The 14,331-nt window shown below is 41.4% G+C and overlaps 1 protein-coding gene across 1 annotated transcript in view; it reads left to right on the top strand.

Moving 5' to 3' along the window:
• Lama1 (laminin subunit alpha 1) overlaps positions 1-14,331 on the top strand; it is a 124,928-nt gene that overhangs the window by 42,300 nt on the left and 68,297 nt on the right. Inside the window, exons 6-15 of the mRNA XM_034484107.2 lie at positions 1,760-1,849; positions 2,936-3,053; positions 4,715-4,893; positions 5,531-5,636; positions 6,459-6,619; positions 7,602-7,742; positions 8,325-8,498; positions 10,187-10,288; positions 11,214-11,425; positions 12,188-12,299. Of these exons, the coding sequence (XP_034339998.1) occupies positions 1,760-1,849; positions 2,936-3,053; positions 4,715-4,893; positions 5,531-5,636; positions 6,459-6,619; positions 7,602-7,742; positions 8,325-8,498; positions 10,187-10,288; positions 11,214-11,425; positions 12,188-12,299 (1,395 nt within the window). The remainder of the gene's footprint in view (positions 1-1,759; positions 1,850-2,935; positions 3,054-4,714; positions 4,894-5,530; positions 5,637-6,458; positions 6,620-7,601; positions 7,743-8,324; positions 8,499-10,186; positions 10,289-11,213; positions 11,426-12,187; positions 12,300-14,331) is intronic.

Here is a 14,331-nt window from a genome sequence, read left to right as displayed (position 1 = left end):
CATTTTATTTATTTATTTATTTTGTCTAGCAGCTTTACGGTCCTAGCTTCTGCACTGGTCATCTGTATCAAATCAGTGTTTGTGTTTGGTGTGAGGGTCTTCTTATATCTACGTGTGATGCCGTAGAGCTAACTGTCAGAAATGATTGACTTTCTTCCACGGTCTTTCTTCTGTTCTGATGCTGTTGTCGGGCACTGCTGGACTTTATTATTCTGAGTCTGTTTCTGTAGCAACTGCCCCATTGGTGCATTGATCTAACCCCATCCCATTGATGGGGTTATAGTCTAACCTTAGGCAATAACAAGCATTTGATTTCTGCAGCTTTAGGTTAAATATCACGGCTGTGTACTATATTGGTCCAGATTGGCTAGTGTAGATTCCTGGCATTCTAGATTAAATCTTTGCTATTGTGTATTTTTGTGTATCTGTGTAAACATATTCTACATATATGTGCACCCTGGGAGCCAGCTGAGAGCAAGATGTCCACTGGAGCTGGGATTACAGGTAGTTGTGGGTTGCCCAGCATGGGCAATGGGAATTGAAGTCCAGTCCACTGGAAGAACAGGAAGTTCTCAAGCACATCTACCTAATACCCTTTATATTTTCTTTAAAAATATCAGAATCAGTTAATTTCTACACAAAGATTAAAAACACTAAGATTTTCATTAAGATTTCATTCTTTAGATCAATACAGGAAGAAATTTGGAAGACATTTGAAAAATATTGAGTCATTCGGTCATGGTATCAACAGTATTATCTGCATTAAGCCTGCATGCCAGTATTTCGTTGTTGATTAGTAAAGGTGCGATTCAAAGATGCAATAAGAAATCGTAGTCATGTAGCTTGTCTTTATAGGAATAAATCTCCATCATTTTAGCTGGTGCACTCCTGTGCAGACAGCGTAAAAAACAGCCAGTAGAAATAGCTGAGGTCAGCAATGGAGTAATGATAAATGAACCGAAAAGTAAGCACAATTCTATACAATGGATATGAGCAATGGAAAAGAAAATCGAAAAGAAACCTTAATAATTAGAAGAGACAAAATCACAAAGTTGTGATGCAGAGTGATTTCAAAGTAAACACACTTCCTTCTGTTCATGAGCCTGGCATGTGCACTAAGCGGAGTGGGAACCCAAGAGTATATATACATCTGCATGATGATGTTGCCTTCTGTATTTATCTTGCCCACTTTGCACACACCCTAACCCTAACCCTAACCCTAACCCTAACCCTAACCCTAACCCTAACCCTAACCCTAACCCTAACCCTAACCCTAACCCTGATACCCTAACCCTAACCCTAGCCCCTGACCCTGACCCTGACCCTGACCCTGACCCTGACCCTGACCCTAACTCTAACCCTAACTCTAACCCTAACCCTAACCCTCTAATCCTCTAACCCTAAAGGTTAATTCCCTCAAAATGGAGCAAGGTCAATAATGAAGAGGGGTGTTTGGCCTACAGTGAAACCATGTTGAAAGCTTCTTTTAAATACTCACATCGTCTTGATGAGCTAATGTGAACATTATTGCTTTCAACTGAGCACCAAGGCTCTTTGTGTGTGAAATAACTTTTTAAATGTGCATGTTATTCAGTTTAGAGTACCAAGAATAACTCACGTGCCCAGGTGAGATATTTGTGGGTCGCCATCGCTTACTTTGTGCTAAAATGAAGGTTTTTTTTTTTTTTTTTTTTTTTTTTTTTTTTTTTTTTTTTTTTTTTTTTTTTTTTCTTCTGTTTGTTACACTCTTTCCCCTCAGTATTACTATTCGATAAAAGACATTTCTGTTGGAGGCATGTGCATTTGCTATGGCCACGCTAGCAGCTGCCCATGGGATGAAGAAGCAAAGGTTCGTTCTAGTGTTTTATACTTACTGGGACCTCGATACAGAAGGTATAACTGCAACGTTTTCCTGTCTTTACTGAAAGGCAGACAGTAAGAGGCATCAAACCAATTTTTAAAAAAATTAATTAACTGGTTTGGGTTTTAGCAATGTCATCAATTTGCTTTGGTTGGAGGGATTATTTCTAATAAGCCCTTACTGTGTTGTTTATAGTAAGATATCTATGACAGGAAATTGACAACTCTGTGATCTTCTATTTTCTTATAAGACAATTGGGCATGTGCCGATATAAGTTATATGTGCTATTTTTATGATTCTCTTCTTTCCATTACTGTGGGTACTAGAGAGTAAAATAGACTTTGTTTGGTGTAATGGAAAAAGAGTTCGATAACTCTTTTCAAAATACTTACTTCTAATCTTTGGAGTTCTGTACCCGTTAAGTAGGAGAATTCTGTTTTATTTATTTCACTTATTGTTAATTCTAGTTGTTTAATCTTTACACTACTTTAGGGTCCTGTGCATACCAGGCAAGCACTCCACACCCTCAACCCACATTCTATATTAAAATTATTTTTAACATTTATTTATTTATTTGGGGGTCATATGTAGAGGGCACAGTGCACATGTAGAGATCAGAGAGAAACTCACACACCTCAGTTTTCTTATTCCATCATGTGACTCTCTGGGGTGAAACTCAGGCTGTCAGTCTTGATGGCCAGGGAGATGGCTGGGCATTCTCGTCTGGACGGTTTTCTGTGTTTTGATTCTGGAAAAAAAAAGGTAAATATCAGAGAATCATCAACCAAACTATGTTAAAATCTCTTAATAATTAATCAAAGTATTGAAAAGGACTCCCAACCCCTAAAGCCAATGAATCTTTTTAAAGAACATTCTTGTTAGTTAACACACAACTGTTTGTAATCGGGCTATGCGTGTATCTTCTCCAGAAGTGAAATGCCAGCCACTTGATAGCATGACAATGTGAGCTAGCGCTTACTGACTTTACGTGGTTGCATTTGTTCCTTAAGTAAAATTAAGAATAACACATAGGTAAAGTTCTGAGCTTTTGTTTCGTATCCTTGCTTTGCCCAGCAACTACAGTGTCAGTGTGAACATAATACATGTGGGGAGAGCTGCGACAGGTGCTGTCCCGGCTACCATCAGCAGCCATGGAGGCCCGGAACCATTTCCTCTGGTAACGAGTGTGAGGGTAAGTACACTTACAGCATAGAGAGCGAAGGTTCCACCTTCATGTGGTGGTTAAACTCGTGGCGTCTAGATCTTTATGAACATTACATACCTAGTCTTTCAGCATTTCAAATACTGCCCAAAGCCGAGCACATCTCTGTGACTTTTAAGGGCTGAGGGGTCACTGTAGATTTTGCCTCAGTTTCTTAGCGAGAACATTTGTTTCTTAGCTACAAATCTGAAGTTGAGATGAATGAATTACTTGATTATGGTATTACATATTGAATCTTTAGGAGTCTGCCATGCTGAGAAATGCTCTACCCCTGACCTACATCTCGAGCTATTGTTACTTTAGCTGGTGACATGGCTCAGCAGGTAAAGACACCTGCGACCAAACCCAATGACCTGAGCTTAAGCTCTGGGATCCATATGGTGGGAGGCAAGAAGCAACTCCTGTAAGTTGTCCTTTGATCTCCACATGCAGCTGTGGCCTGCACATACCATACCACACACCAAACACCACACACACACACACACACACACACACACACACACGTTAATAAAAATATGTTTAAATTAAAATTTTTTCACTTCATTTCCCTCCTTCCCGCATTTTTTTCTGAGAGTTTGTGTTAGATGTTAATATAGAATATATTATTAAAATAACTTTATATATTTATTTGAATGTATTAGTTAAATAAAATTGATATGTGTTTAGAATATATTATTTGAAATAAATGTTTCACATAAAACTGAAATACATTTTTATTTGAATATACTATTCAAATAAAATTGAATGTAGTTTTAATGTTTCTTATGTGGAGAATGGCATAATAATGTATGCCATTCAATAGAATTGCTTTCTGAACGCCATTAATTTTTTTTTAATTTAACTGTCCCATGTGTCTCTGCACGTTTTCCCTGCTTATGTATCTGTACATTACTCGCATACCTAATGCACAGAAAAGGGCATCAGATCCTCAGAACTGGAGTTACAAATGGTTGTGGACCACCATGTGGTTGCTGGGAATTGAACCTGGGTCCTCTAGAAAAGCAGCCATTGCTTCTGAGTCATCTCTTCAGCCCCCAGAATTGCTTTTAATTTTAGACCTGGGACTCAGATTTACTCAACAAGCACTCAACCCCCGATCCATACTCCAAGCCTACCATATCATTTTTTTTTTTTTTTTTTTGTGGGAGAAATCGGGTCTCCTTTTACAGGATGAGGGTCAGACCCTACCATGCTTCAGCCTGTAGACTCTGAGATGACATATGTATACTACCACACCCACCCAGTACATTAACTCATTTCAGTGGTGATTCCCATTCCCCCGAGACTATTTTCAATATCTTTTAAGAAAGTATTTATTTATTTAATGTGTATAGGTGCTTTACTTGTATGTAGCCTATGCCTGGTATCCATGGAGGTTGGAAGAGAGCACCAGATCCCCTGGGACTGGTGGTAAGGATGGTTGTGAATCACCATATGGATGCTGGAAACAGAACCCTGGACCTATGGAAGAACAGCCAGTGTTAACCACCAAGCCATCTCTCTAGCCCTTGCCTATATCTTACGGATTTATTTATGTTAGAATTTTAAAACATGGACACTTCATGAAATGAGGGTTTGCTTTAACTGGGACACATCACATGTGTTAATTGTGATATTAAAATATTTCCTAGAATGCAACTGTCACAACAAAGCCAAAGACTGTTACTATGACAACAATGTTGCAAAGGAGAGGAGAAGCCTTAACATTGCAGGGCAGTACAGTGGTGGAGGGGTTTGTATCAACTGCTCGCAGAACACCACAGGGATCAACTGTGAAACCTGTATCGACCAGTATTACAGACCTCACAAAGTAAGTGTGTGCTTGCCATAGCTGAGCCTCTCTGCCTACTAGATGGAAAACATGCCTCATTAACTCTCAGCCTCTGCTCTGAAGGGTAGCTTCCTTCCTTTATACTCCACGGGACTGGTGTTCTTCAGATTTTCATTTCCTACAGCAGTTTGTTTTCTTGCTTAAAGTGGGAATATGCAGCTATTGTTGTTCAATTTGAATTGGGGTCCTGTGAGGTATGTAATTACAGATAATTCAAACTGTAAATGTGCAGATTCAGGTAATAACTAAAGGGCCCACACCTTAGCCACAGGATGCATTCACTCAACCCCTCCAATTGACTTGAAATGCAGCTGAACCCTTGGTGTGGGCCTCCTCACTGACAGTATTCAGTGATGGCAGTAATAGGTGACAGAGAGAAGGAGAACAGTGGGAAGAAGAATGGGTGACATTTTGCTGTCACCATCAAAAAGATATTTAGAGCCTCTTGCCTGGGGCCATTTTATCTTCCTGACACCTGCACCCCATTACACAATATCACTGTGATAGAGTCTCACCCTGAACAGGATGCTGATACCTCGTGGTGACATTGCGGTTATTATTTCAAACCATGCTGTTATTTCTCGTGAGGTCATCCAGAACAATTTCTGTCTTGCAGGTATCTCCTTACGAGGACCAGCCTTGCCGTCCCTGTGACTGTGACCCTGTGGGGTCTCTCAGTTCTGTCTGTATCAAGGATGACCTCCATGCAGACTTAGCCAATGGTAAGGACTTGGTCTGTTGTGTGTACAGTTAATCTGTTTGTGCTGGGTAGAGTTATTACCAGGATGTAGAAATGTGAGAATTTGATCCCGAGTTGAGTCTTTTGTCCACCAGGTATTCATTATCTTCTACATAAAACTGAGCCCTCTAGTGTGTCGGGCTTCTGTGAGTCACTGCATTCTCTTACTCTGGCTCTCGGAGGGTCATGTTGTTGTGTGGGTATCACAGATAATTCTATTGCTCAGTACAATTTGTTTAGCTATATCACATTTTACATATTCAAGTGTGTATCAATTGACAGGTGGATATATAAAACCTGATATTTATATTCACCACAGGAATCTAAAACATTGAATGTAGCTGTGGTATGCCCAATCACGCATCTTTAGAGGATGAGCCTTGGGTTATTCATACCCTTCCAGCTGTTATGAATAACAAACACTTCTATGAGCCTTCATATACAGCTAATTTTGTGAGTGTATGTTGTATATTACTCTGGGACCAGTAGTGGAGTCTCAGCATCACATGGTGGCTGTTTGTGGGTCTTTATCTCAGTGTCTCTTCACACCAGAGCTACAGGAAACTGTGGCCCATGGGCCAAATCTGCACGTGGTGGTCTTTAAACAGCTATGGACATTTGCATATGTATAGTCCATGGCTGTGTGAGAGCAGTTAAGAGTGACTGTCTACTTAGCTTGACCTGAAATCCTGCTCATAGAGGTTGCAGTTGGCACAAATTGGCCCCCTTCAGAAAGTTTGCAGCCCCCCTGCTTTTAACCCTAGAATCCCATGTGTTAATCAGTACTGCCTTTTTCCTCTCCCAGGGAAGTGGCCAGGTCAGTGTCCATGTAGGAAAGGTTATGCAGGAGACAAATGTGACCACTGTCAGTTCGGCTACCGGGGTTTCCCGAATTGCGTCCCCTGTGACTGCAGCACTGTTGGCAGCCTGAACGAGGACCCATGCACAGAGCCGTGTGTTTGTAAGGTAAGTGTGGAAATCAAGGAAGTTTTGAGTCTCTTCTGGGGTCCTCTGCTCCCCTGGCTCAGATGATCAAGTACTTTGCAGAGCGGGGAAGCTTAAGTTAGAAACAGCATGTCACAGCAAGATGGCCCTATTCTGTGCCTTTGGATTTAGACAGGCTCTTGGCTTACCCTTTTGTGGCACCTCTGGGTAATGACCATGGATTCCTGAGGTGTTTCTGTGACTTCTTATATGAAACCCAATACTGCATGCCATTTTCTTGGCACTGGCTTTGTTCTGTGGCATTGCCTTCCGGCTCTGTGTTTGGAGGAGAACCAGGTACATACTGAGTTTCCCAGAATTCTAATGAAATGTAGATCTGTTATCTTGCATTTCTCTTGAAAGAGAATTGTATAATCATAGGAATGCACACACACACAGTGCCCGAGAAGGGTCTTATTTGGTCATATGATATTAATAACCATTTCCCCGGAATTCTTGAGATTTCCTGTTTGTACCTTCTGTCTCATTCCCATAAAAGCAGAATCTTCTGTCTGTGTCACATGTGACCCAGAATAAGCTTGAGCATTTATAAGTAAAACAAATAGTTATATAGCCATCTTTAAATAGGAAAGTGTTAACACAAGCAAGGCATTTTGTATATATCTGTAATCCCAGTGCTGGGTGGAGTGCCTGGAGGGGTTTGAGAAGTGGAGGCGCACGTAAGACCCTGTCTCAAAAGGAAAAACAAAACAAGTTTATTTCAATGTATTGACCAAGCTCTAACATCTTAGACTTGTTCTCAGTGACAGAATCAGGCAAGTTGTCGCAGGCTCTCTACTCATAAATACCCATGGCCTGGGGTTTCCCACGTTCTTTGAGTATTTATTTAACTGAGTATTTATTACCTGTTTTTTTTGTGGACTCTACTTACCAAGACCAAGTACATGTCATTTCTTTCTGTCTGTCTGGATACACCAGCCTCACCAGCTAATCTCTTCTACAGAAAAATGTCGAGGGGAAGAACTGTGATCGCTGCAAGCCAGGATTCTATAACTTGAAGGAACGGAACCCCGAGGGCTGCTCTGAGTGTTTCTGCTTCGGTGTCTCTGATGTCTGCGACAGCCTCACCTGGTCCATCAGTCAGGTGGGGGACGCTGCAACATCCTTAACCAGCAGCTCCTGGGGCCATCTGCGGCCATGTTAGGAAGCCAGGTGGCCAGAGTCTTCCATTGGAGAGACCAAGGCATCCATGCAAGGCGGCCCACTCCTAAAGCGTCGCTACATGTTTGTACTAATTCACGGGTTTATTACCATATACCATATATGTTTTCCCGTTGAGATGATTGGCTGGGATGGTGCTGCAGGATACAACCTGTGTCTGTTCTTCTGTAGGACACAACTGGGGACATGGGGGTTTCTCATTTTGGAGTGGGAGGCATCTCAGGGATAGGAGATTGAGAGCAGAGGTCTTGGAATTATAGAACAGGCAGGCTATGGAGTGTGGGAAGGCTGAGGCTGTGAGTCTGAAGGGTTCACAGGGTGATGGCTGGACGTTAGGGAGGGGCTACTGAGTTCCTGGTTTACCCACTATTGACCACTGGAGTCACCACACTAGGGGGCTCTCCTCACCCCAGGGCAAGTAAACATTGGTGGTATAGAGTCTGTTTTAAAATATTTTTTATCATTAATGTTTTTTTTTTAAAAACTCTTTTTTTTTTTTTTTTAGGTGACCAATATGTCAGGGTGGCTGGTCACTGACTTGATCAGCCCAAATAAGATCCGGTCTCAGCAGGACGCCCTGGGTGGACACCGTCAGATCAGCATCAACAACACGGCAGTCATGCAAAGATTTACTTCCACTTACTACTGGGCAGCTCCTGAGGTCTACCTTGGGAACAAGGTGTGTGTGCGTGTGTGTGTGTGTGTGTGTGTGTGTGTGTGTGTGTGTGTGTGTGTGTTGGGGATGTCCAGCTATAAATCTCAGAGAGCATTAAGAATTTGAAGCAGGCTTACTGACCATGAGTTTGCTAGTGCGTACAGACGGCATCGGGGTTTCCTTACAGACTGCATCCTGCACTAGATCCCTCTAATTCTGTCGGACTTTACAACATCCTATTGTTCTCTGCTCTTCTGCATCTGGTTCCTAAACAGTGTTCTGTGACTCTCATTCCCTTCACTGTGACTGACTTTACCCTTTGTTCTTCTTCTGGGTCCCTGAGTAACTCAGACCTTCTCTGGACCATAGCTGTGTTGCCACTTTGCCTAGTTCACAGGAGACTCTGTGCAGGGTGCAGCAGACGATGCCCAGGGACACACTCCTACAGTGGAGTGTCTGCCCAACTCCCATTTCCACACCAATACACACTGCTGCTCATGTGTGGGTCACAGACGTCCAAAATAACACCTGTTTCATTTAAGGAAAATGCAAAACAACCATCTACATATTTGATTGTCCAGAGAGCTGATTGAAGTTTCTTGTCATTGGTGCTTGATTTCCACTAGCCAGTTAATTATGCCTGGTCTCTCCAGATTCTCACCAACTAGTAAATACAGCCAACAGCATCAATTTAAATAACTTTATGGTTTGGTTTAAGGTGATGCTGTACCTTCATAATAGACTAAACTTCTAGTTATTTTTATTACTATGTTTTTAAATTTGTACATACACGTGGGGGTATGAATATATACAGAACTGTCTGTTTGGGGAACAGGCTCTTGATGTGTATCTCTGTTTGGCATTTGTACTCCTGCCTCAGACTCCAGAATCACAGAAGATTAAGTGTGTGCTTCCACACGTGGCCTAACCTGTATATTACAATACATGATATGCTCTGTTTATAGGATATTATCACCAGAGAGATTTAAAAAAATATTTGTGCGATTTCATGATTGTACCATCACAGTCTGAATTTTGTGACATATTCCTCATGAAGAAACTCTCCAATATACATTAGTGACCCTCCAGTATACATTAATGGGCATCCCCAATATACATTAGTTATCCCAGTAACTAACCCCTTGTGTATGTGAGTGGACATCCCTCATATACATTTAAAGGAAAAGATATTTTGAGAGCTTCATTCAAATGGCATGTCTAACAAGCTTGGCAATAGTGAAAAGGTTCATTTACATAAAATAAATATGGCTGCCAGGAGGAGTCAGCAGGGAAAGGTGCTTACTGCCGAGTCTGACTGGGTTCACTGCCTAGGATCCACCTGGTAAAAGGAGAGAACCATCACCTTCCACAAGTTGCTCTCAGACCTCCACACCTGTGCCACAATGTGCATTCCCATACACAAATAAATGCAATAACATTCTTTTCAATTAATTAATTTTACATTTGGATGTTCACTTTGGGGACCAGTAGAAGGATTATATATATTTCTTCAAGTGTCAAGAATTTCTTTACTATCTACTATTTAGATGTACTAAATAGTATCTAATATGCCTTTAAGTGTGAATTTCCTTTGTATGGTCATCAGGATGGTTCATGTGTATATATACCCAAGTGGATCTTAGCAATGGTTTCCCCTGACTTAAGGTTATGACTGCTGTCTCCTGCCCCTCACCCTCGACTTACTCTTCCAGCTGACAGCATTTGGTGGGTTCCTGAAATACACAGTGTCTTATGACATCCCGGTGGAGACGGTGGACAGTGACCTCATGTCTCAGGCTGACGTCATTATCAAGGTGACTGATTTGATTTGCTGTAGAAAATGAGGTCTGGTGGGGTGGCACACACATGAACACATACGTGTGTGTGTGTGTGTGTGTATGTGTGTGTGTGTGCGCGTATATATGTATGTGTGTATGTATGTGTATGTGTATATATGTGTGTGTATGTGTGTATATATATGTGTGTATGCATATGTATATATGTGTGTGTATGCATATGTATATATGTGTGTGTATGCATATGTATATATGTGTGTGTACGTGTGTATGCATATGTATGTATGTATATGTGTGTATGTGTATATATGTGTATGTGTATATGCATATGTATGTATGTGTGTATATGCATATGTATGTATGTGTGTATATGTATGTGTGTATGCATATGTATGTATGTGTGTATGTGTGTAGCATATGTATATATGTGTGTGTATGTATATGTGTATATACATGTGTATGTGTGTATATGTGTGTATGTATGTATGTGTGGTGTGTATGTGTGTATATGTGTGTATGTATGTATGTATGTATGTGTGGTGTGTATGTGTGTATATGTGTGTATATGTGTGTATGTGTGTATGTATGTATGTATGTGTGGTGTGTATGTGTGTATATGTGTGTATATATGTATGTATGTATGTGCGGTGTGTATGTGTGTATATGTGTGTATGTATGTATGTATGTATGTGTGGTGTGTATGTGTGTATATGTGTGTATATGTGTGTATGTGTGTATGTATGTATATGCCTTATATGCCCAACTGCACATACACATGGGGAGAAAAAGGAGTACAGTCAACTGCCCCTCCCCTGGAAACTCAGGATTGGGTCATATCCTCCATCACACATTTGCTGTAGGAACTTGATTGCTGGATACAGAACTTAATTTTGGGTCATTAAATTGAATTAAAAATGTCTTTCCTCTCCATTTTAAATGCTAGGGAAATGGGTTCACTGTAAGCACAAGGGCGGAGGGCCTGTCCTTGCAACCCTATGAGGAATACTTCAACGTGGTTAGACTTGTGCCTGAGAACTTCCGGGACTTTAATACCAGAAGGGAGATTGACCGTGACCAGCTGATGACTGTCTTGGCCAATGTGACACATCTCTTGATCAGAGCCAACTATAATTCTGCTAAAATGGCACTCTATAGGTATGTACTGAAAGGAAGGGGACAGATATCTATACAGGTAGTGCAATCTTGTCTTTAGTGTTACTTACGTCAAGGTTGATGTTAAAATGAGGGATACAGTTAAGGGAGCTGGGTGTATTAGAATTGCTTTCACACGTGTAATGTTGTCGAAAACATGAGACACAAGGACAAGAGTGTCCGGTCGGAGAGAGATGACTTTAGGTTCAGAAAGCTTCAAGTGCAGAGAGCTTCAAGCTTCCAAGTAATGCTTAGTGAGTTTACAGCGTCTGAACCTCCTTGCCCTTCTGTCTCGCCCTCTCTCTCTCCTTTCAGTCCTCTGATGCCCATGGCCTTAGTTTTGCACAGTTATATGAGCTACTGAGTCCATCCTTGGTCACTTGATTGCCTTGAGGAGGTTAGTGAGTGGAAGCCAGGTGTAAAATTGGATGCTGCTAAAGTCAGCCTGGTCCAACCCAGGAGAAGATAGTCTCCATCTTCATAATGAGGCAAGCAATCATGGCAAAGTGCTTTCATTGCACTCTAAGTAGGCTCTGTCAGAGCTTTCCCTCAGCAGCCTATGGGCAGTAGCACTTCTTGTCAACCACTGTTAGAATATCCCCAGAGAATAATGATGGCTGCCAGGGTGCTTGGTGAGGACTCTCTGACTGCATAGACACCACATGCCCGTTTCCTTTAAATAAGCCGTGTAGGAGCCTATCTTCAGTGATGCATGAGGTCTTTTGCAAGCATGAGAGCTATGTAATGACCTTTGTCTGTTTGCAGGCTAGATTCCGTCTCTCTGGACATAGCAAGCCCTAATGCTATTGATCTGGCAGTAGCTGCTGATGTAGAACACTGCGAATGTCCCCAAGGCTACATGGGGACCTCCTGTGAGGTACTGCTGGCCTCTGACCGTCTCTCTCTTTCTCTAACTTCCTAGGGGAAAGGTCTGCTGAAGTCCATTTGATGAACATCTGCATTTAACTTTAGAGAACTCCCACCATGCTTAGATCTTATTGAATTATGAGAGTATTGGGCATCATGTTGTTTTAAACAGTGCACCTTATTCTTGCAAAGGACCCGAGTTCAGTTCCCAGCATCCATATCAGGCAGTTTTAAACTGCTTGTAACTCTAGCTCCAGGGACACCTGATACATCTGACCTCTGCCAGCACCTGCACTCCTGTGCACATACCCACATACACACTAAACACACACATAGCTCACACTCCATCACACCCCACACTCACATACACACACTCCCACACAACACACCATGCACACAGATACACACACATGTACATACCACACACACCACATACATATACATTACCACACACCACATATAACACATACACACCACACATAACACACATACATACACACCACACATAATACATATACACACCACATATAACACACACACATACACACCACACATAACACACACTACACACATACCACAACATACACACATATACACACCACACACACATACCACACACATAACACCATACACAACACATAACACACACATATCATACCATACAATACACACCACCACACTCAACACACATACACCACACACACAACATACCACACCACACACATACCACACACACCACACACAACACACATACACCATACACACCACACATCACATATAACACACACGACACACACATACCACACCAAACACAAAGATTAGGGACTTTTAAGGCAGTGAGATTCTGTAATGTAACCTTGGCTTTATAGCTAGGATATGGTCATGTTGGGGTTTGGGTCTCACTAGCACAGTTAACCACTGTGTACACAGTCAGGCCTTCCACATGGTCATGGTTCATAGTTGTTATGAACATTTACTATTGATTGTGATTTCTTTCCAATCATTTTACAAGGAGACAATTTAGTCATTTTTATCAGTCTTTAAAATTAAAAGTGGTGTAGTTAACAAAGAGAACCTAATAGCTTATGATGTAGATGTTTAAGCTCTCATATTTTAAATATTTTTGCAAGGTTTTTGTTTCTTTTGTATTTGGAACTAATGAACATTTTTTAGGTGTAAAGGATGTAACATTTTAGGCCTACCTAACGTATTCTGGGTCCAGGCGCTCCATGATTAATGCTTACTGGATAAATGATGATAGATTATGGAATAAGAGACTGTGGATATAAAGCGGGGGAACCCTGCACTTAGAGGTTGAGCCAGCAATGCCAGGAGAGATGGCTGCTCCTAGACTCACTCCAAGTTCACTGTATTTTGGAGGAAGTGGTGTCAATGTGAACAGGTTCATGCAAGCATGAGAGGCTTAATCCACCTGTGCCCCAGTAGCCCTGAGAAATCAGTCCCAGGATCCAAGGAGAATATCCCAACCTTCCAAATTGCATAAAGGATTTAAGGCATATTTTCATATGCCCCAGGAACGCCATTTTTGCATACTTTATTTCTTCTCTAAATTACTAATAAGACCTTGAACAAGTTAAATGCCAAGTAAAGAGTTCTTAAAGTATATTATAGTTCAAGGAATAGCGGTCAGAAAGATGTGCTTGTCTGAGGCATATTACATAATAATATTCGTTCATTGTTGTTTGTGTCTGCAACTATGGTCCCTGAGGACACACGTCAGCCTACTATGTGCTTTGTTCAATGTTTTTTATTAAAAGAGGAGTTCAACTGGCGTCAGGCTGATGCTTGCATGAATGGATTTCTCTGCAGCACTTTAAGCTGCTTGCCCGTGGGCTGACGCTCATTAAGGAAAGTATGAGGTAGTACCCAGTTGGATGTAGGCATTAGGGCTATATTTATCATTTGTACACTTTTAAAAACTCTTGCTTGGGCCTGGATACACAGGCTTTTAATACACGGTACTTAGGAGGCTGAGGCAGGAGTATTGTAAATTCAGAATTTATCTGTGAAAGTTATCAAGA

Source organism: Arvicanthis niloticus, chromosome 21 (genome assembly GCF_011762505.2).
Source record: "Arvicanthis niloticus isolate mArvNil1 chromosome 21, mArvNil1.pat.X, whole genome shotgun sequence".
Lineage (NCBI taxonomy): Eukaryota > Metazoa > Chordata > Mammalia > Rodentia > Muridae > Arvicanthis > Arvicanthis niloticus.
This window is presented reverse-complemented; position numbering and strand designations above follow the sequence as displayed.